Source organism: Phascolarctos cinereus, unplaced genomic scaffold (genome assembly GCF_003287225.1).
Source record: "Phascolarctos cinereus isolate Bilbo 61053 unplaced genomic scaffold, phaCin_HiC Scaffold_3;HRSCAF=262, whole genome shotgun sequence".
Lineage (NCBI taxonomy): Eukaryota > Metazoa > Chordata > Mammalia > Diprotodontia > Phascolarctidae > Phascolarctos > Phascolarctos cinereus.
In genome coordinates this window covers 235162002-235185950 of record NW_027555736.1, presented here as the reverse complement: position 1 = coordinate 235185950, position 23949 = coordinate 235162002, and the positions used below count along the sequence as shown (strand labels likewise).

General features: G+C 34.8%; 1 protein-coding gene across 1 annotated transcript in view; it reads right to left on the bottom strand.

Annotated features, from left to right (window-relative positions):
• PELI2 (pellino E3 ubiquitin protein ligase family member 2) overlaps window positions 1-23949 on the bottom strand; it is a 116461-nt gene that overhangs the window by 40711 nt on the left and 51801 nt on the right. The window contains exon 2 of the mRNA XM_020986451.2: window positions 21844-21973. Within this exon, the coding sequence (XP_020842110.1) occupies window positions 21844-21973 (130 nt within the window). The remainder of the gene's footprint in view (window positions 1-21843; window positions 21974-23949) is intronic.

The window sequence follows — 23949 nt, the reverse complement described above, 5'->3', positions numbered from 1 at the left end:
GGGAGGTGATATCAAGGTAGTAGTGGTTTGACTTTCCTGTAACATATCGCTTCTTGATTCTCCCTCAGGATATGTTACTTATCACATTGCAAAAATCAAGGAGTACAAGGAATTCAGAAGCATAGGAATACTTATATACATTGATATTTAGTGAAATAAGCAGAATCAAGTAAACAATATATAACAACAGTATTAATGAGGGGGAAAAACCCATAAATGTTATTTAATTATAATGACCATATAACTGTGTCCTAAAAGAAAATTTGAGAAAATGTACCTCACTAAAGAGGTGGGACACTACTGTTACAGAATATTTGTGTGTGTGTGTGTGTGTGTGTGTGTGTGTGTGTGTGTGTAAGCGTGTGCACGCGTGTGTGTGCTGTCATATGTAACTGGTATCATTAGTTTTGTTTAACTGATTTTTTTTTCATTTCTTTTAAAATCTCCAATAAAAGGGATAGCACACTGAGTAGGAAAAGTATAAGTTGTCTATTCTAGTTCATCATTATCATAAAATACAATAGAAATGGTAACTATAATAAGAAATTATTTAACACAGGATTTAGAAGCTTCTACATTAAAGGATCAGAGGCTTTGGAATATGATATTCTGGAGGGCAAAGGAGCTAGGATTACAACCAAGAATCACCTACCCAGCAAAACTGAGTACAATATTTCACAGGAAAAATAGATATTCAATGAAACAGAAGACTGTTTAAGCATTCCTGAAGAAAAGAGCAGGACTGAATGGTAAATTTGATTTTCAAATACAAGACTCAAGAGAAGCATAAAAAGGTAAACAGGAAAGAGAAATCATAAGGGAGTCAATAAAGTTAAACTCTTTATATTCCTATATGGAAAGATACCTTGAACTCCTAAGAACTTTATCAACTAGGGCAACTAGAAGATATACACCTAGACGGATGTGAGTTGACTATGATGGGATGATATTCCCTCCCCCCCCAAAAAAAAATTAAGGGGTGAGAAAGAGAAATGCACTGGAAGAAGGGAAAGGGAAAGGTAGGATGGAATAAATTATCTTACATAAAAGGGACACACATGGAAGAGATTTTACAGTGCAGGGAAGGATTGGGGTGGGCAATACTTGAAACTTACTCTCAACAGGAACTGACTCAAAGAGGGAATAACATACATGGCTCAGCTGAGTATAGAAATCCTTCTTACCATACAGATAAGTAGGAGGGATGGGTGCCGATAGAAAGGAGGGCAGATTGGGGGAGGTGGTAGTCAGAAGCAAAACACAAGAGGAGGGACAGGGTGAAAAGAGAGAGAGAAAAGAAGAAGAAATGAGAAAAATAGGATGGAGGGAAATAACACTTTTCACACTAATAAAGTCAGGTCTGAACAACTAGAAAAATATTAATAGCTCATGGGTAGGCCAAATCAACATAATAAAAATGAAAATTCTACTTAAGTTAACTTATTCAGTTCCATAATGATCAAACTACCAAAAAATGATTTTGTAGAGCTAGAAAAAACAATAACAAAATTCATCTAGAACAAAAAGGCAAGAATATCAAAGGAATTAATGAAAAAATGATAAAAGAAGGTGGCCTAGCCATACCAGATCTCAATCTGTATTATAAAGTGGTAATCATTAAAATATTCTGGTACTGGCTAAGAGATAAGAATGGTGGCTCAAAGGAATAAATTAGGTACATAATACACAGTAGTAAATGACCAGAGTAACTTAGTGTTTGATAAATGCAAAGATCCCAGATTTATGGACAAGGACTCACAAAAACTGCTAGGAAAACTGGTTAGCAGTTTGGCAAGAACAAGGTACTAGAGACCAACATCTCACACTACATACTGATAAGGTCAAAATGGGCAGAAGGTTTATACAGTAAGGGTGATAGCATACGCAAATTAGGGCACATGATAGCCTCTCAGATCTATGGATAAGGGAAGGATTTCTGCCCAAACAAGAGATAAAGAGCATTATGGGATATAAAATGGAAGATTTTGATTATATTAAATTAAAAGGTTTTTGCATGAACAAAATCAATGCAGGCAAGATTACATGGAAAGCAGAAAACTGGGGGGGAAATATATATATCATGTTTCTCTGATAAAGGCCTCATTTCTCAGATACATAGAGACCTTAGTCAAATTTATAAGAATATGAGTCATTCCCCAATTGACAAATGGCCAATGCACATGAATAGGCAGTTTTCAGGCGAAGAAATCAAAGCTATCTTTTGTCATATTAAAAAAAAGTTCCAAATCACTACTGATTGGAGCAATGCAAATTAAAACAACTCTGAAGTACCACCTCACACTTATCAGATTGAATAATATAACAGAATAGGAAAATGACAAATGTTGAAGGGGATGTGGGAAGACTGGGACACTGATACACTGTTGGTGGAGTTGTAAACTAATCTAACCATTCTGGAAAGCAATGTGGAACTATGTTCAAAGAGTTATAAAATTATGCACACTCTTTGACCCAGCAATACTGCTACTAGTATGTATTCCAAAGAGATTTTTTTAAAAAAGAAAAGAAAAAGGACCAATATGTATATAAATATTTATAGCAGTTCTTTTTGTGGTGGCAAAGAATTGGAAATTGAGAGGACGCCCATCAACTGGGAAATGGCTGAACAAGTTGTAGTATATGACTATAATAGAATAGTACTGTGCTATAAGAAATGATAAGTAGAAAAACTTTCTGAATATTTTCAGAAAAAGCTAGGAAGACTGAAATGAACTGATGTAAAGTGAAGTAAGCAGAACCAGGAGAACCAGCTGTGCATAGTTATAGCAATATTGTATGATGATCAACAGTGAATGAATTAGCTATTCTCAGCAATACAATAACCCAAGAAAATTCCAAAAGACTAATGATGGAAAAATCCTATCCATCTCCAGGGAAAGAACTGATGGAGTCTTAATGCAGATCAAAACATACTATTTCTTACTTTCTTCAGTGTGTGTGTGTGTGTGTGTGTGTGTGTGTGTGTGTGTGTGTGTGTGCGCGTGTGTGTGTGTGTGTGTGTCTCCTGTGTTTTCTTTCACAATATGACTAATATGGAAATATGTTTTCATAACTGCAAACGCACAATCTATATAAAATTGCTTACTGTCTCAGGAAAGGTGAACAGGAGGGAGGAAGGAGAGAATTTAGAGCTCAAAATTTTAAAAGGCATATTATTTAAAAATGTTTTTACATGCAATTTGGAAAAAATTTTAACTTATATAAACACTAATTATTTAGTCAGTAGCCTTACAAACAACCTACAACAAGGATAGAGTTAAATCCATATTTAGACTATTGCTGCTACATTTCTTTTTAGACACTATTGCCTATCCCCTCCTTCTAAAACTCAAATAAATAAGAAACAGGGTCAAAAATTTAAATTAGCAAAATGTGGTTTTGGGCAACTTATCTCAGATTACACTACAGATCTCACAACTTTCTTAGTAATTAACCAAAGCCATGATTTTCCTTACCACGGAAAAAGGCCTAATAAAATGATAGTTTGCAACTGAGCAAAAATGAAGAATGCACTTTAAATTCAATCAAGGTGGGAAAGGTAATAATTTTCCAAAAAGAATTTTTAGCAATATAAATAGAGAAATCATTTTAAGACTGTTTAGTATATAAACAATTACTTAAAACTTGTTTTGTAACTGGCTTCACTGGTAACATATAAAGTATGCAACATTAGAATTCAGCAATGGTGATGTGCATCTACATGCAGTAGAGGAGAAAGTATAGACTTTCAAATCTTTAAAACTGGATATGGTCATACTGTAATTTTGTGCAATAAGTTTTTTGTTACTAATTCTTGCAGGATTTCACAGGACTTATAATCCAACAACCATACAATCATTGAAAATTAATTATTTGATAGTTTGTTGAACACATTTTGATTAAGAACAGCCAATACAACTTCAGGAAAATCAGAGTCATTTCACATGAGAGAAGGCTTTCTGAGCACAGTACAGAATACTTAATAAAAGAAATGGCCATGATCCGGCAGTTTTAGAAAGCATTTGACAAAGTTCTACATCAAAGGTTAGTTAGCAGCTGGAATAAAAGTCATAAAACAAGAAGAAAACTGGAACTGGAGTGATAAAACACTAATTATCAGAAAACAAATGGAAAACTACTAACTAAAGAAGAGATAAGCCGTGGCAAAATAAGCCTTAAAGATGAATTCCAGAATTTCTGCTGGTTTTATTCTAGTAATAGAAACTACTTTAAACAGACATCTTAAGTTTGTAGACATTACAAAATACAATGGTGTTAGAAACAGCACTTTAGAAGATAAAAGACCTAGATTACTAGAAATGAAAACACTAGATAGATACCACATATGTAAATGGGGTTAACTGAACTTAAGAGCAAAGTTATTAGAGCATGTAATACTGACCAAGATGGTGAAGTCAAACCGAGGAGAAAAATCTTGTAATGGGCTTTCAAAACATAAGCCATTTAATTTGAGGATGAGAAGGGAATACATTTTTCCTGAGATAAAATATCTTTCAACCCTTATTCAGTCTATAATTTTAGGTGATTATCATTAGACATAGGAAGAAAAACAGATTATCTTTTTCACCCTTTTTGAAAGCAAAATGACAAAAGGCTAATATCAACCTACACTTTAATATAATTTTGATCAAGCATACCACAGAGATCTGCACTGTCAAACAGTTAGCAGTAGTGAGTGTTAGTACAGTTACTGTTGTTTCTAATTGGGTCACCCTGTTGCAAAACGCCCTGGTAAATGAGGTGTAACACTTTAGGATTCAACCTTCCGCAAAAAGAAGTAACTTCTGAATAGCTATTGCATTTCCTGCTGGAGTACATTTGAATAAAAGCTACCTACAGATAAACATATACTTACATTTTTGTTGGCATAAATATGACAATTTATGACTCAACATAAAAAATACAAATATTTTCCTATCTTTGATTATTTCTCTCAAAGAATTAAAATATTGACATTAACCTTTTATCTTGGCCATATCTTCCTGAGTCTCTATAGTAGTCCCCAAAACAAGATGAAGTACCTGGGAAAAAGCAATAGATGTGCATATGCTAGGACATTTAAAGAGTAATTATCAAAAGACACTTCCTAGGTATGGTTTTAGAGGGTGCCAGACATTCTCCCTAAGCCTTGGGCCTCAAGAAACTAAACAAACCACATATTAACAATTAAAAATTCAAGGCACATGTTCAGCCTTCGCCATACAAAGGAAGGGATTGAGGATATAGATGGTAGCACCATAAAAGGATACTGTTCTTTAGAAACACATAGCTCATCCATGTTCCAAAATACACAAAATCAATCAATCAACGAGTATTTATTAAGTGTCTACTATTATGTGCAAAGCACTGTTAGGTGCTAGGACTACGAAGACAAAGAATGAGCTCTCAAAAGGACACATAAGTACAGATAAAATAAATATAAAGACAATAAGTACAAATGAATATAAAGTACATAAACAAAAGGTAATTTGGGTGAGATGGCACCTGCAGTTGGGAGAATCCCAAAAGGTTTTGTGCAGAAAGTGGTACTTGAGCTTGCATCCGAGATGAAGACAAGGAATCTATGAAGAGGTGAGGAAAGAATGTATCACTCACAAGGGATGGCCAGACAATCCAAAGGCACAGAAAAGGGACACGGAGTATGGTGTGTGAGGAACACAAAGAAGAGAGGTTTGTCTGTGCCACAAATGCAGGAAGCAGAGCAATGTCCAAGGTTCTTGCCAATATTGCTTCCTGGACAGAAGGAGAAAGCCCAGGTTCCACATCCCTACTCACAAGGCACACTAAATAAGAATGGAAACATACGCCTTGCCATAATAAATAACATGTTTCCTTAATTGTCTCTTGTAATTATTGGGTACTGTGGCTCTTAATTGTTCCTCAATTTTGAAGAACTGTTGTTTTATGGTAAATGAAACAATTTACAAGACAAAAGCAAAGGGGTTATATTTATTGAAGACAATGATACAAAATGGATATGGAGTCTCAAAGATTCGTCCAGATTATTTCACTTCTGCAATTAGATAAGGAACTAATTTCTGTCCAATATCCTTCCCTTATATAATTATTCTCATTTGAGGTCATCTTTGTCCCTGACCACTTTCCATACAATACAGCAAAGTACTTCATCACTGACATAACTTACAACTATTCACAGTGAAAATAAACTCCATGAAAAATTATTTGAAGAAAGAAACATAAGATAAAGGAAAAAATGGAAAAAGAAATGAGAGTGATGCAAGAAAATTTTGAAAAGAGAATTACAGCTTGGTTAAAAGAGGCATAAAAAATACTGATGGAAATAACAACATAAAAAGCAAATCGACCAAATAGCATAAAAGAGGCACAAAAATTCACTAAAGAAAAGAACTCCTTAAAAAGTAGAATTGGCCAAATAAAAAAAGGTACCAAAGCTCACTGAAGGAAAAAATTCCTTAAAAATTAGAATTGGGCAATTAGAAACTAATGACTCCATGAGACATCAAGAAACAATAAAACAAAGTCAAAAGATTGTGACAGAACACTACTGTGCTATAAGAAATGAAGAGGGGCAGCTAGGTGGCCCTGGATTCAGGAGGACCTGAGTTCAAATCTGGCCTCAGATACATAACACTTACTAGCTGTGTGACCCTGGGCAAGTCACTTAACCCCATTGCCTAACCAAAAAAGAAATGAAGAGCAGGATTGTTTCAGGAAAGAAAAAACTGGGAAGACTTATGAATTCATGCAAATTGAATTGAGCAGAACCAGATCTTTCTTCACAGTTACAGCAATATTGTAGCAATGATCAACTGTGAAAGACTCAGCTACTCTGATCAATACAATGATCCAAGACAATTCCAAAGAACTCATGATGAAAAATATTCTCCACCTCCAGAGAGAACTGATGAATTCTGAGTACAAATGGAAGCATAATTTTCTCATTTTATTTTGTGATATGGCTAATATGGACATATGTTTTGTATTATTTTACATGTACAACTGATACAATATTATTTGCCTGCTCAGATGGTGGAGGAGGAATAACAGGGAGAGAGACCATTCAGAACTCAAAATTTTTTTTAAAAAAAACAAATGTTAAAACTAAATAAATAAAATTTTTAAGCTAAAAAAAGAAAATGGAAATACGAAGATATTTCATTTTGAAATTACTTCCTCTATTACAAATAGATGGAACAAATGAAACAGCACACTAATGTAGCTTAATCATGTATTGATATAGCATGAATCTCAAAGGATCTCCAAGTATGTAACAAATAGAAATTATCCACATTATCATCCAACTACCTCAAAGTGAAAGCAGGAAGACAAAATGAATTGAGACTATTATACTCTAAAGAAGTCTCAGATTTAAAACAACAACAACAAAAGGAGCTTTTGTAGAGTATTATCTTTCACACTTTTTCAAACAATTTATGCATTATAGTTATTGAATATTCTCTAAATGTTTTGTAGAAATCACCTATAAATCTAGCAGGAACAGAGCTTTTGTTTTCCTTTGACGTGTTCCTTTACAATTCAATTTCTCTTTATGAAAGTAGATTTTTTTCAAAGGTCTCTACGTAAATGCATTTCCTTCCTTGCTCCTCTATTCTGTTTATCATATTACCTTTTCACTTCTATTCCACCTATTTATTTGGGGTCTATCTTGATAAATGATCGCAGTCCCTTTACAGTTCTGAAAGTTTAGCTGAAGAATGGCACTTACAAGTGGTTAACTGCTTTAAATGTGCTCTCATTAACTCTGATTTCAGGATGTCAGTCTCTCTTCATACACAGTCATAGCATTTTCCTCTATATCTTTATGTTTAATGTATCTTCACCAGAGAAAACCAAGGTACTTCTAGATATTGTCACTGGTTCAATGTGACCTCCAGAATTCAAGCCTTTAGTCTCTATAAGTTAAAGTTAAGTTAAAGACTCTATGCTATTAAGTCTAAATGATATTTTGATATCACTGGAAAAAGATTTGATGAGCTAAAGCAATTTTTTAATCCCCCTCCACCCCCACAGTGGAACCATATAGTGACGTCATTCATATAGCATGAGTAAATTAATAAGATGTTTTAGCTTAACTTTCTCTTTAATTGGTAGTTAAATGGAAAAGTTTTTCATGTAGTCTTCAAATACTATAATGTTATTGCTATGCTTGGGGCTACATTACATATTTACAGTGGGATAATAAGCCAGGAGTGCAGAAATGAATGAAAGACTGCAGTAATCACAAACGCTATCTAAATGTTACCATGCCTTTCAGGCACCTTGTGCAATAGTCATAAAATTAAAAATCAGTTCTTTTTATGCCCCTGGAACTTTCTGATATACCTTTTTTGCTCCTTGGTCAATATAATGATTTCAACTGTTTTTTTAACACACACACACACACACACACACACACACACACATGTGTAACTGTGAATGCTATGTGCAAAGTACATAAATATGTAATTAGCTTATCTTTTGAGAAATATGAACGTTTTATCTTTGGTAAGAGATGTATGATTCATTCTGTTAAGAAAAGTGGGACTGGGCTCATACTTGAAAAGATGCCAATAAAATGCTGGTAATTTATATGCTTATTTGAAGTATTTGAGCCAATAACATTGAATTTTAACCAAACCTACTACTTTTCCATTTTGCGGAAGCTTCAGTCACCTCCACTAATATAACTATTCAGCTATTATGTGGCTCCTAATAGTTTTGCAAAGCCCACTTCAAAATACATATATTCTGCCTCTAATCAGGAATAGATACATACTACACATATATTATATATGTGTGTATGTATGTATGTATGTATTCTGACTCTAATAAAAAATAATCTTTCCTCACACAAAAGTGGCACATTGATTCTAAAAAGCTTATAAAAGTATTTTGCCCAAACTATACAACCATGATCATTTCCCCCATGTGGTCAATTCAAAGAAAAAAAAGTTTGTCAAAAGTATTTGGAGAGGAGACTTTTTGATTACAGAAGTTAATTTTTAAACCTCCCACTTCAATGACTTCTGGGGGAAAGAAATTTTTGTCCTCAAGACAGCTTAGCTTCCTTTTTCAAAGCAATTTTATTTTGGTTTTCTTTGCATTTACACATAACCACTGTGCATATTGTTTTCCGGGTTCTGTGGACTTCACTCTGCGTGATTTCACATAAGTTTCCTCATGTTTCCCTGAATTCTTCATATTCACTTGTGGATTTTAATGGTAAAGAAAATTACTTCATAAAATAGGTACCTTCCTGCCTCCACCCCCATCTGCAGCTGAAGAATAAAAAAAGGGCTATCGAGACTATCTATGTATAAACTCCAAGATCCTTTTAAATAGACGGATCATCAGAAAGCTAGCTATATAAACAAACCATAGCATATGGATTAAAAAAATGGCTGTGAACGTAGTTTCCAAAATTGTGAGCTACATGGCTTATTTTTGTTTAGACATCTGATTCATATTTAAGGATTAAGTTCAGTGTTTCTGAACTAGTCAAAAACTCTTTAAGAATTTGGTTCAAATAAGGGCGAGCCTCAAGGAAAAACAAAAAAGAAAGCAAGTGTAATAACCAGGGATCTGAGTCAGGGCCTGGTGAAGACACAGGAGAAGGAATGGAATACTTCAAATATGTTTTTCCTTAATGGCATTTTTTCTAATTACATGTAAAGATAGTTTTCAACATTCATTTTTGTAAAATTTTGAGCTCCAAATTTTTCTCCCTTTTCCCCTTCTCTCTCCTTTCCCCAAGACATGTACAAGCATGTTAAATATACTTCCACATTTGTTATGTTACGAGAGATGAAACAATAAGAGGGAAAAATATGAGAAAGAAAAAAAGAGAGAGAAAATAGCATGCTTCGATCTGCATTCAGATTCCATAGTTCTTTCTCTGGGTGTGGATAGCATCTCCCATTATCAGTCTTTTGGAATCGTCTTGGATCACTGTATTGCTGAGAAGAGCTAAGTCTGTCATGGTTAATCATCACACAATGTTGCCGTTGCTGTGTACAAAGCTCTTCTGATTCTGCTCACTTCATTCAACATCAGTTCATCTAAGTCTTTCCAGGTTTTTCTGAAAGCACCCTGCTCATCACTTCATCATTCATTATCATATACCACAGCCATTCCCCAACTGATGGGCATCCTCTCAATGACCAATTCTTTGCTACCGCAGAAAGAGCTGCTGTAAATATTTTTGTACATGTGGGTCCTTTTCCATTTTTAATGATCTCTTTGGGATACAGACCTAGTAGTGGTATTGCTGGATGAAAGGGTACATACAGTTTTATAGCCTTTTGGGCATAGTTCCAAATCGCACTCCAGAATGGTTTCACAACTCCACCAACAATGCATTAGGTGTTCCAAATCTCCCACATTCACAACTCCACCAACAATACATCAGTGTTCATATTTTCCCATATCTTCTCCAAAATTTATCATTTTCCTTTTCTGTCATGTTAGCCAATCTGACAGGTATGAGGTGGTACTTTAGGGTTGTTTTAATTTGCATTTCTCTAATCAATAGTGATTTAGAGCATTTTTTCATATGACAGATAGATTTAATTTCTTCATTTAAAAACTGCCTATTCAAATCCTTTGACCATTTATTAGTTGGAGAATGACTTGTATTCTTACAATTTGACTTATTTTTGGTATTCTGATTGGTATGGTACTGCATAAGTAAATTAATGTAGGCAGAATTGTCATTTTATCATATTAGCCCCGTCTACCCATGAACAATTTATATTTTTTTCAATTGTTTAGATGTGATTTTATTTGTGTGAAAAGTGTTTTCTAACTGGGAACACTTCAATTACTAAGCTGTAATGTTAATCACATTCCTTTTCTTTCCTTTACCTCATTCTTTAAAGGGGCAGGGATGGCAGGAAGAAAAAAGTATAAGATATAATGCGGCAAAAATATGACAATTAACAATCTTTACTGTGACTATAAAGAATATGATAGATCAGACAAAATCAACAGGATGGATTACAAAGCAAGAATCCAATAATATGATGTTAACAAGAAACATACTTTAAATAAGTTAAAATGATGTGGTAGAGCAGAGTTCATTATCTTTCATGCAATTTCAAAAAAGGTGGGGATAGTGACTATGATTAACAGAGGAAGCAATACTAAAAATAGACAGCTAAAAGAGATTAACAAGAAAACAGTCTGCATCACAGAAATTAAATACTATAAATACAATATTAATAAAAATATAAATTATATAAATTATACACACACACACACACACATACATATATATATCCGGCTATCTACCCAATCCAACTGACAAAACTGAAAAAAACAGGAAATTATAATTGTTGGAAGGCCTAAGGGAAAACTAGTATATTAATGTATTATCTGTGGAGCTATGGAATGATTTAGCCCAGAGGTGGGGCACCTGCCATCTCAAGACCACACGTGGCCTTTGGTGCAATCTTTTGACTGAGTCCAAGTTTTACAGAACAAAATCCTTTTATTAAGGGGATTTGTTCTGTGAAGTCTGGATTCAAAGGCTGTATGTTCCCCACCCTTGATCCAGGCACTCTGAAAAGTAATTTGGAACTATGCTTAAAAAGTCACTCAATTATGCATATCTTTTAACCCAATGATACCACTAGTCAAGTCAGCAGTGAGTAAAATTGCCTTAATCTTTTTCAGTGAAATATGAGGCAGAGTTCTGATCTGAAAGAGGGGACAGTCTATGGGAGAGTCATGGGAGCCATGGCAGTTTTGTGAAAGTATGAAAGGGTTTGAAAAAACCACTATGGTGGATGGGATAGTGTATCAATTAAGGAGGTATAGAAGGGAAAGAGGAAGGAGTTAGGAAGATAAATACTTGTCAATTAGGAAAAAAAAGTAAAATTTAAATGCAAAAACAACTGGTTTTTGACTTCTCATATTCACTAGAGGCCTATAATCCTTAAGTTGTTTGTGGATACTTTGAGTTCAATATTTTTTGCTTTTATAAAGATCATGGGGTTTTTTTTAAACATTATTGCTTTTGTTTCTCTTCTTCCAGATTATCCTTTACTTCTGCATATTCTCATTCCCCATTAATTATATTCTCTTTTGTTTCTTTGATAAGACTTGTCATTCCTAAGATTTCCCCATTCTGCAAATTACTTCTGCTTTGAGGACTTATAGTCTTCTTTCATAATTTTTGTTTCTCTTTTAAAACATTTAGGAGCATCCTGATATTGTTCCTTGCTGTCCTGGGAATCCACATGGTCCACTGCCTAATGAAGTTTTGAATCATTTTCCTTTTTCTTTCTGTATTTATTCAGAGATATCTAGACTTGCTTGGCTAATCTGGACATGATATTCCCTTCTGTTATCAATAACTTCCCGAATGGTTTACTTCCTTATGATCAAGATCTTTAACTTTCTTCCTCCTGAGATCTTTGGTAATTTTAGTGAGTTTTCCCTTTTCTTTTCCCCTATTCCTTAATTTTTGACTCCCTCCTCTTTGATGGTGATTTCCCTAGGGCTGGACCTCACAACTGTCAGCCTCCTCCCACAATGAGCAATTTATGTTTCACTAGGCTCAGTCTGTGTCTAAAGTGACTTCTGGGTGAGACAGAACTGGATGGACCCTTTGTTTTAGACAGGACTGATGGATCGAGGTACATTCTGGCATCCTGCCCCAGGTACTCTCTCTTTTGCAGTTCTCAGGCTGAGTACTGTTGTAGCACAAAACACAGCAATCTCAACTAAAATAAGCTTCTGCCTTTTGGTTTTCCTTGGCACGGGCCTTGGGGGATGGGGAAGAGTAGATCTGCATTCTGTTCCAAGCCTATGTGCTGACAGTCTTGTGAGAGCATGGTAGGTGGTGAAAGTGGTATTAAGTGAGAGCATTAGTGGTCAAAGTTAGCTACCTCAATGGTCAGTTCACTAGTTTCTGACCTTGTTAGTAACCTGAGCGTCTTAGACCATGGAGGCAATTGAAATAGCTTTATTTCTTGGGTATAATTCCTATTTTAGAGTGGTCTGATGGGGCAGCTAAGCGGCACAGTAGATAGAGCACCGGCCCTGAAGTCAGGAGGACCTGAGTTCAAATCTGACCTCAGACCAAACACTTGACACTTACTAGCTGTGTGACTCTGGGCAAGTCACTTAATCCCAATTGCCTCGCCAAAAAAAAAAAAAAAGCAGTCGGAGATATCATAAGGACTGCAGAAAGTCCTCTAGCTTGTTGGTCATGTGACCTAGAAATTATTTTATGAATTTACTAATCCTTCAGTCCCCTCAAGTCTCTTATTTTTACTTGGTTTAATCCTGTTTTTTTTTCTTATTTTTATTCCTTTCAGTGCCATGCAGATAACTAAAAAAAGTTTTATGTATTTCAAAGAAGAATCTTTTCAGATATTTTCCATTTTCTTCTCTTAATGTCCTCTTCCCTTTTATCCTTAAATGCCCTCAGGATAACTTTACTCAGTTCTTTCAAGCCTTCTTTAAAATGGTCTTATCCTCCCCACTCCTCTCTCTTTCATGAGGTGCTACTGCTCATAAACTTACATCAACCATTTCCATGCTTTTACAAACCAGCATTGCCTTTTGCTGCTCTATTACTCCACTTGGAAAATAAGTCAAGAGTTTGCTTACTAATGTGATTTTTAGGCTCTTTTAGCCTTCTTGTTATGGCAACTAAATTATAAACATCAGTTAAATTTCTCTAAGAAAATATTATAATCTACGCCTATGTTCTTCTTTCTGTTCATACTGCATTTTTCATCATCAATAACTCATCTGAATTGGTCAGGCTACAATTATTTCTGGTATAAATCCAACCTGGCCATGGTGAACAATCACTGATTCTAATACATGTAAGCTGTTTTTTAAAAAAAAAATGCTTCCTTGAAATAAAGTATCTAGGTTTTATATTTATTTTCCTAGTTTTATATTAGTTTTTATCTTTGCTCTAACAATTCTAACAAGTTAGGAGTCGTAATGCACAAAGATGGATGATTTAGGAATGACTCATTTTCTCTCTGTTAAAATATAATCAATGCCCTTTTTTTTTTTTTGCATTTTTTATTCCATAGTCTCCATTTCCAATGCATGCTGATTCTTCTCTTGAAGAGGATTTTGGCACGTAAGTGTAAAGCTTCCACGTAGTCTTCAAGTCTCCTGGTCTTTCTATTCCTTATTCTTTTTTTTTTTAAATAATTATTTATTTTTAGTTTTCAACATTCACTTCCATAGTATTTTGAGTTTTAAATTTTCTCCCCCTTCCACTTCTCCCCTCACCCCGACCCAAGATGGTGTACAATCTGATATAGGCTTTACATATACATTCATGTTAAGCAGTAAAGCCTATTTTCCCATTAGTCACGATGTAAAGAACAATTGGAACTAACAGGAGGAACTACTAGAATGAAGCAATAAAAAGAAACAGCAAAGGAAAAGGAGAGCAAATAGTATGCTTCCATTTGCATTCAGACTCCATAGTTCTTTCTCAGGGTGTGGATAGCAATTTCCATCATGAGTCTTTTGGAGTTGTCTTAGATTCTTACATTGCTGAGAAAAGCCAACTCTGTTAAAATTAGTCATCCCACAATGTGGCTATTACTATGTACAATGTTCTCCTGGTTCTTCTCATTTCACTCTGCATCAGTTTATGTTAAGCTTTTCCAAGTTTTTTTGAAGTCTGCCCGCTCATCATTTCTTACAGCACAATAGTATTCCATTACATTTAGATACCACAATTTTGTTCAGCCATTCCCCAATTGATGGACATCCCCTCGATTTCCAAAACTTTGCCACCACAAAAAGGACTGCTTTATATATCTTTGTACATGTGGGTCCTTTTCCCATTTTTATGATCCCTTTGGGATGCAGATCTAGAAGTGGTATTGCTGAGTCAATTTTATAGCCCTTTGGGCATAGTTCCCAATTGCTCTCCAAAATGGTTAGGTCATTTCACAACTCCACGAACAATGCATTCGTGTTCCAGTTTTCCTACATCTTCTCCAACATTAATTTTAGTCCTGTTTTGTCACATTAGCCAATCTGACAGGCATGAGGTGGTGTCTCAGAGTCGTTTGGATTTGCATTTCTCTCATCAATAGTGATTTAGAGCATGTTTTCATATGACTATAGATAGCTTTAGTTTCTTCCTCTGAAAACTGCCCATTCATAACCCTTGGCCATTTATCAATTGGGGAATGACTTGTACTCTTATAAACTTGACTCAGTTCTTTATATAGTTTAGAAATGAAGCCTTTATCAGAGACACTGGTTGTAAAAATTCTTTCCCAGTTTTCTGTTTCCCTCCTAATCTCGGCACACTGTCTTTGTTTATGCAAAAACTTTTCAATTTGACATCATCAAAATTATCCATTTTGCATTTCATAATGTTCTCTATCTCTTGTTTGGTCATAAATTCCTCCCTTCTCCATAGATCTGACAGATAAACTATTCCTTACTCTTCTAATTTGCTTACAGTATCAGTCTTTATGTCTAAATCGTGTGCCCATTTTGACTTTATTTTGGTATATGGTGTAAGATGTTGGTCTATACCCAGTTTCTGCCATACATTTTTCCAGTTTTCTTATCCCATAAGCTAGAGTCTTTGGGTTTATCAAACAGTAGATTAGTATAGTCACTGACTATTGTGTCTTACATACCTACCCCATTCCACTGATCCACCACTCTATTTCTTAGCCAGTAACAAATAGTTTTGATGACTGCTGATTTATGATACAATTTAAGATCTGGTAGTGCTAGGCCACCTTCATTGCATTTCTTTTCATTAGTTCCCTAGATATTCTGGATGAACTTTGTTATTTTTCTTTTCTAGCTCTATAAAATAATTTTTGGTAATTTGATGGATATGGCACTGAATAAGTAAATTAACTTAGGTAGAACTGTCATTTTTATCATATTAGCTTGGCCTACCTATGAGCAACTGATATTTTCCAATTATTTAGATCTGACTTTATTTGTGTGAGAAGTGTTTTGTAATTGTGTTCCTATAGTTACTGATTCTGTTTTGGTAGGTAGACTCCCAAATATTTTATAATGTCTACAGTAATTTTAAATAAAATTTCTCTTTCAATCTCTTGCTGCTGGGCTTTGACAGTAATATACAGAAATGCTAATGTTTTGTGTAGGTTTATTTCATATTCTGTAATTTTGTAAATTTGTTTATTTCAAGTAATTTTTTACTTGGTTCTCTAGGATTCTCTAAATATACCATCATATCATCTGCAAATAGGGATAGCTTTGTTTCTTCTTTGCCTATTCTAATTCCTTCAATGTCTTTTTTCTTCTCTAACTGCTACAGCTAACATTTCTAGCACAGTATTGAATAACAATGGTGATAATGGACATCCTTGTTTCATCCCGATCTTACTGGAAATGCTTCTAGCTTAGCCTCATTACATTAATGCTTGTTCATGGTTTTTGATAGTTGCTACCTATCATTTTAAGGAAGACTCCATTTATTCCTATGCTCTCTAGTGTTTTTTATAGGAATGGGTGTTGTATTTTGTCAAATGCCTTTTCTGCAACTACTGAGATAATAATAATTTCTGTCAGTTTTGTTGTTGATATGGTCAATTATGCTGATAATTTTCCTAATATTGAACCACCCCTGCATTGCTGGTATAAATTCTACCTGATCATATTGTATTATCCTCAAGATAAATTGCTGTAATCTCTTTGCTAACACTTTATTTAAAATTTTTGCATCTATAGTCATTAGGGAAATTGGTCTATAATTTTCTTTCTCTGTTTTGACTCTTCCTCGTTTAGGTATCAGCACCATATTTGTATCATAAAAAGAATTTGGTAGGACTCCATCTATTTTCTCTACCTTGTTATACCCTGTAATAGATATTGGTGCATTACCTACAATAGTTCTTTCCCATTAACCAGCAAACTCCTCGAGAACAGGGGCTGGTTTTTGCCTTTCTTTGTATCAACACTTAGTACAAAGCCTGGCACTCAGTAGACGTTAAAGAAATGCTTGTTAATGTAACTTGATTTTCATGGTGGTCTTCTTTACAAATACTTAAATAACACAGAAATATAAAATGACCAGATGTATTAAAAAATGATGCTTCTTGTTGCCTCTGGGTACACAATAAAACCAACCAGCTCCTAAAACTCCTTTAACTGACTCTCCAAGGAAAACTTGTGAGACATCCTTTCATTTTGCTGTTAACTTTCTTCTTTATTCTAAATATCAATCATAAAGAGCACATCAAGATTGATGATTCAGTTCCAAGAAAGGATTCTTACATTTAGATTACAAACACTAGTTAAACTATACAGATGATCTAAACATACCAGAGAGAACCAGAGGAGAATAGCCCAAGCACCAAATCCCAAAAGAGGAAGGAGAAGACTGAATATGTGAATAAGTGGAATAAAATACCAAACACTGAAGAAATACTGTGAGTTAAAAGAAATACAAGAAGCAAATCCAGAAGGATAGAGTAACCGCACAATTACAAAATGAACTTCATAAAATTAAATAGTATAGTCACAAGGCTAAGAAGAGTTGCTAAAAATAAGGGGGGGGGGAAGAAGGAAACAGCAGATAAAAACAATGAAAGAATAAAATGAGAATCTGAGAGGAAAATACTGAAAGGAGAATAAATAGCTCAGAAGAGAAAACACTGGAGATATCAGAATTGAATGATTCTATGATAAGAAAAAATATTAGACCAAACTTAAGAGATTTAAAGTTAGAAAAAAAACCTTGAGTTTCTACATAACAAGTGACGTAGAAAACTGGGCCAGACAAAGTTAAATTAAGAATAATCAGACTCTCTGAAAATCATGATCAAGAAAAAAAACTCGGATACTTTATTTCAAGAAAGCATTTTTCAAACTGCCTACATCTATTATGCATGATTATACACTATGGCCGGGTTGAATTTAAACCAAAAATTCAAGATTGGTCCAGTATTAGGAAAGATACAAAAATAATATTTTGAATTACTAATGAAATAAATATGTGACATGATTAAATCAATAAATACAAGGCTTTTTTACAATACGATACTCACTTATGCTCAAAATGTTAAAAAGCACAGAATAAATGGACTGTTACTTAATATGGTAAAGAATAGCTACCTAAAACCAAGAACCAGCATTATCTATAATGGAGTACTGATAAAACCCTTTCCAAGAAGACTGGGGGTAAAGCAACAGATGGTCCATTGTCATCATTGTTATCTGATAACAGTCATAGCAAATGCTAGCTATAGAAATTAGACAAGAAAAAGAAATTGAGGGAACAAGAAGAGAAAAAGAAATTACCACTTTTTGGCTGATAATATGATGGTATACTTACAGAATGCTAGAGTTAACTAAAGAATTAACTGAAACAATTAACTTCAGGAAAGCATCAAACTATAAAATAAACCTACACAAATCATCAGTCTTTCTGCTTGCTTACCAAGAAAAGCCAGTAGGAAAAGAAAGAAAAAAAAATCCATCCAAATTAACTAGAGACCATATAAAATATAAGAGTCTGGCTATCAATATACATACAACAATTATATCAACACAATTTTAAAACACACTTTGCAGAAACATAAGCATAGAGACATCATTTGTTCACGGTTGGACCATGCTGGTAGAATTTTTAAGAGATAACATTGCCTAAATTAACCCACAATACTCAGGACCACACCAGTTAAACCACCTAAGGGTTACCTTACAGAACTAGGAAAAATTAGAATCTCAAAGGAAATAAGGGGAGGAAATGTGGGAAGGCAGGGAACCTTGTAGTATGAGATCTCAATCAACTCTATAAATCATTTATCATAGAAACTATTTGGTGTTGGTTAAAAATTTTAGAAGTTGATCACAGAATTTGAGAGTTATAAGGGACCTCAGCAACCATCCAGTCCAATCCCTATACAAAAGGAATTCTCATATATCCAACAAGTGACCATCTATCCTCTGCTTGACCAAAAAAAAACCCACCAGCATATGTACACAACACCCAGAAGCAACTGAACACAGTAGCATAGTGGCTGAGAAATGTAAAGATTCCAACTCTTCAGAGTAAAGATTCAGTATTTGGAAAAACAAAAAAAAACTACAAAAGCTGGAATGCAGCTTGTCAGAAATTAAATTTAAACCAACATCTAATACCATGCACCATAGTAAGTTTCAATTGGATATAAGATGTAAATATAATAAGCTCCAAATAAATATAAGAACTAGATAATAAAGGTCATATAATAAACAAATTAGAGGACAGAAGGAGATACCTTTCACAACTAGGAACTGATAAAAAGTTCTTGACCAAGCAAGGGGAAAACGGATCACAGAAGCCAAATGGATAATTTAGGATGCATAAGATTTTAAGAAGCTTTACATATGACAAAATACTGCAGTTAGAATTAGATGGGAAATGGTTAATGGGAAAAAAAATTTTATAGCCAATTCCATGATAAAGGCCTACTATACAAAATACATGGAGGAAGCAGGGTAAGAATGAAATTAATCCCCAGAAGATCACAGAATCATAGTACTCCAACACTCAAAAGACAACAAACTATCAACGGCCACATGAAAAAAAAATTATCCAAAAACAGCTAATAATAGAAACATAACTTAAAACAACTCTGAAGCTCCAAATCCAACAGGTAAGTAAGTAATCATTAAAAAACGAAATATTTATTTGTCGAAGGAACTACGGGGAGATACACACACTAACGCACTGTTAGTGGACTTGTAAAGTGGTTCAACCATTCTGGAAAGCAATTTGGAACTACACCCAAAAAGTTACCATGCATTGATCCAGCAATATTAGACTCTAAGACATTAATGAGATCCAAAACAATCCAAGAAAGCAGGAAAAGGAGCCATAGGTCTAAAACTATTTATAGCAGCATTTTTTGTTGTAGCAAAGAACTGGAAACATATTGGATACATATGCTTGGTTAACAATGACAAAAGTTTTAACAAATCATATAAGGCATATGAATGTAAAAGAATGTCACTGTGGGGCAGCTAGGTGGCACAGTGGATAGAGCACCAGCCCTGGAGTCAGGGGGACCTGAGTTCAAAACCAGTCTTAGACCAGACACTTGACATCAACACTTACTAGCTGTGTGTCCCTGTGCAAGTCTCTTAACTCCAACTGCCTCGCACAAAAAAAAAAAAAATATCACTGTGCCATAAAAAATGATGGAAAGGGAGGGGCTGCTGAGAAATCCGGGAGGACTTTTCTAAACTGATACAAAATGAAGTGAATAGAACCAAGAGAACAATGTGTACAAACACTATAATACTGTAAAGGGAAACAACTGTGGAAGACGTTTGGCCTATGATTAATATAATGAGCAAAATTAGGACTCCAAGAGAATGATAACAAATCATAATTCCCACCTCTTGGTCTAGAGGTAATAGTGTGGAATGAGCCAAGTACAGATGTGGAATAAGCCACATTTTTAGATATAACCTGTTAAGTCTGTCTTCTGGGGTTCTATTTATTTTTCCCAAACGTTTTTCTTGTATTTGAGGGGGGTGAGATGAAGGTGGAATATGTAAGATAATGTTAAAAAAAAAAGGAGAAAGAAAAGCATGTCAATGAATCATTCAAAATATGAATAGAGGAAAGCAAAAGGAAATTCAAAATTCACAAGTAGAACAGTGTTATAACTACTGTGATGAGTTAGAATTATGTTCATAGTGGAAAAATGTACAGAAAATAATTCAAGTTCACAGCTTCAAATACTTTTATTTTTCTTTGCCTACAGAAATGTTCATTTTTTGATGTTTAATTAAGGTCATAATAAAAAAGAAAAAAAATTTAAAAGATATTATGGCAATATATTAGTGATAAAATACGGGATACAGAGCTACATTTTTAAAACTGCAGAACAGTGAAAAAAGGAATATCACAATGACAATATTAATGATAATAACTCACTCACCGAGTATCTAAAAACTATTTTTTCCACAAAATTTTTTGACCCTCCAGTTTCTTTTTATACCCTGCCTCATTTTCTCAGAATCTTTTCAAAGGTGGGTTTCTTTTGATTTTACTCCAAATTACCCATAATTAAAATCAGTTTCTCTTTTTCTTGCCAAAAATTTAAGGCTAAATATTGGTTTTGATTTTCAGTATTTCTTCAACTCTTAATTTTAATATGGCATATACTTTTCCTCATTAAAGACAACTCAAACTAGTACTTTATAAAAACCTTACCTACAATGTCCCAAAAACAGGAATAGGAGAATTTTTGTCAGAATATTCACAGAGGCAGAATTGTGTTTCCAAGGCTTTAGATATAGACATAAACATTACATGTATTATCATGAACCTATCAAACTTTTATACTTTATTGTTAACATTTTCTAGCAAAGGAACCTATGAATTTGATGAAATAAAACTAACCAAACAGAATAGAAACTGTCAATTATAGCTATGGCCAGGTTTTTTTTTCTCTCTAAATGCCAGAAAACAAAATTTAAAACTATTTATAAAATTCTGAAATAGTACACAGCAAATGCAACTCCCAATAGCACAAACTGTGATCAATTTAATAGTCAAACAATTACAGACTCGATAACAACACTGATATATAACATATATATGTACATATGTATATATGTATGTATATATAGTCTCATGAATGTAAATAAACTGGTTCAAAGTAAGACACTATGAAATATTTACTGGGAACGATAGAATCCTTCTCCCTAACATTTATAATTAAATTGAATATGATATGCATGATTTTCATTATCTCCTAAAAGAGCAATGATTGAAAAGAAGGAAATCAGTTAAGGAGGATTAAATATTACCCAGAATAATTTACTCTGACATACCCACTCTCCTCCACTGTCACATACCTTGGATGCCTGAGGTGTTGATATTACATGAACAGTGCTTGGCTTGACTCCATTAGCCTTTGAGCGTTTGTAAAGAGCAAACCTGCTTTTCCTACGTCCTCGGTCTCCATTAGGAAGTGCACCATTGTACCTACAAAAACAGGTGCAAGAGTTGACATATTTGAAAAATGAGATGGTAACAAAGTTTGGATAAAACAAGGGAAAAGACAATAAATTATAAAACATTTGCCACTAAATAATGTCCCACAGAAGGAAAAACTGGCTAATACACACCTTATTAGTGACCAAATTTTAAATACCAAATTGGAGGGTAATTTATAGGTAATTACAGGTTTCTTATATGACAAGGTTGGTGCTAGCTGCATTGACAATTTAGTAAACATACATTAAACTTTTTAGTTACTGAACCTAGGGAAAGTAGAAAATCTTTGTTTTATCTCCCCGTCCCACCCTGGTTTCCTTTTGTTTCCTAGTCAAAATATTTAAAAAACAACATACTAAGTGAAAAGCAGGGTGGCTCAGGAGATAGTTGCCTTCAAAAAGTCAGTAAGACCTGTAATGTATTTTAAAGCTCTAAGCTTCAGAGAAGGAAGGCGATGGCCAGCATTTGCCAAGTAAGTTCTTCAAGGGACCTTCCACCTATGAAGTTACAGATTGGATTTTTAAAAAAATATATGCTAAGTAATCCCCACCATTTTCAGATATAGCCATTTAGGGAAATGTTAGTTGAAAGGAGATCAAAATTACTATCTTACTTTCCAAAAACTTGAGCTCATCACATTCCTTTATGTCCCCATATAAACTCTGTATCAGGAAGGAGCTGGAAAGGCAGCTGGAAGCAGTACCAGTAGAGTACAGTACTGATCTCTAGCCTCCAAGTCACACCCAAAGAATCTCTGAACAGTCAGAGCAACGGCAGCAGGCAGCCCGTACCCTAAGGCAGGCAGAGCAAACGTGAAAGGCATGCCTTCACCCAAGCTCAAATAAGAGGAAGACCTCAGAACTACTGGTCAGGGGGGAGCCACACAAACAGTGGAGACCGCTTGGGGGAAGTGTGTGGGTCTAGCTAGACAAAGAGCTGGAAATGCATTACCCCAGAAGTTCACGGGCGCTGGCTGACTTCAACAACTGTTAACACTGTCCTGAGGATTCGGAGCCGTTCACACGTACAAACCTAACGAGCAGCTGTAAATGGCTCAATATCAATGGGGCACTGTTACCACGCTTGGCAATGGGCCACTCATTTTACCAATGACTTGGATAAAGGCGTAGATGGTATCTTTCTTTAAGATGGTGGAGGGGATAAGAGGTAAAAGTAATAAACATTTATTAAGGACCTACTGCGTGCCAGGCGCTGTGCTAAGCGTGTCACAAATATCCCATTTAATGCTCACAACAACCTGGGAGGGTGGCAGAGATTAACTGACTTGCTCAGGGTCACACAGTTATTAAGCATGTGAGGGTGCATCTGAACTCAGGTCTTCCTGACTCCAGGTCCAACACTCTACTCACTGTGCCACTTAGTTAATAAAACTGTGGAAGAAAATTCTGTGCCTTCCATTGCAGGCACAAGCCTGTCAATAACAATTTTTATTCATGTGAATTATTTTAAATGTAGGCATTTTCCTGCTTAGAGAATGTCCAAGTGACTGAGTCTCCTTAGGCCCCCAGACACTTCTCTAACACAAGTCATTTTTAAGACATATTTTAAAGGATTCTTGAGCAAGGAAAAATTCATAATATAATAAAACATAGTTACAGAGCACCAGATAAAAGTTAAGATTTTGCTTCATCAAACACAAATATAGTTACTTAATCTTTCAGCATGTTGTGGAGAAGCTTTTCTTAAAACTAACCAAATCCCACTTTGACCACTCCCTTCCAGGGTTCTGTTTTCCAGCTGATCCAAGGTGGTTGACCTGGATACTTCCAAGGTCCCTTTCCTGCTCTAAATCTATATATGATCTATGATTTGTCCCAAGGCAAGCAGGTGGCAGGGACAGGACCCAAACCCAAGTCTTTCAATTTCTGATCTAGTGTTCTTTCCAATCTTCTCAACACCTCACACAGACACCTCTTCTCCATTGACACCACTACTACCCTGGG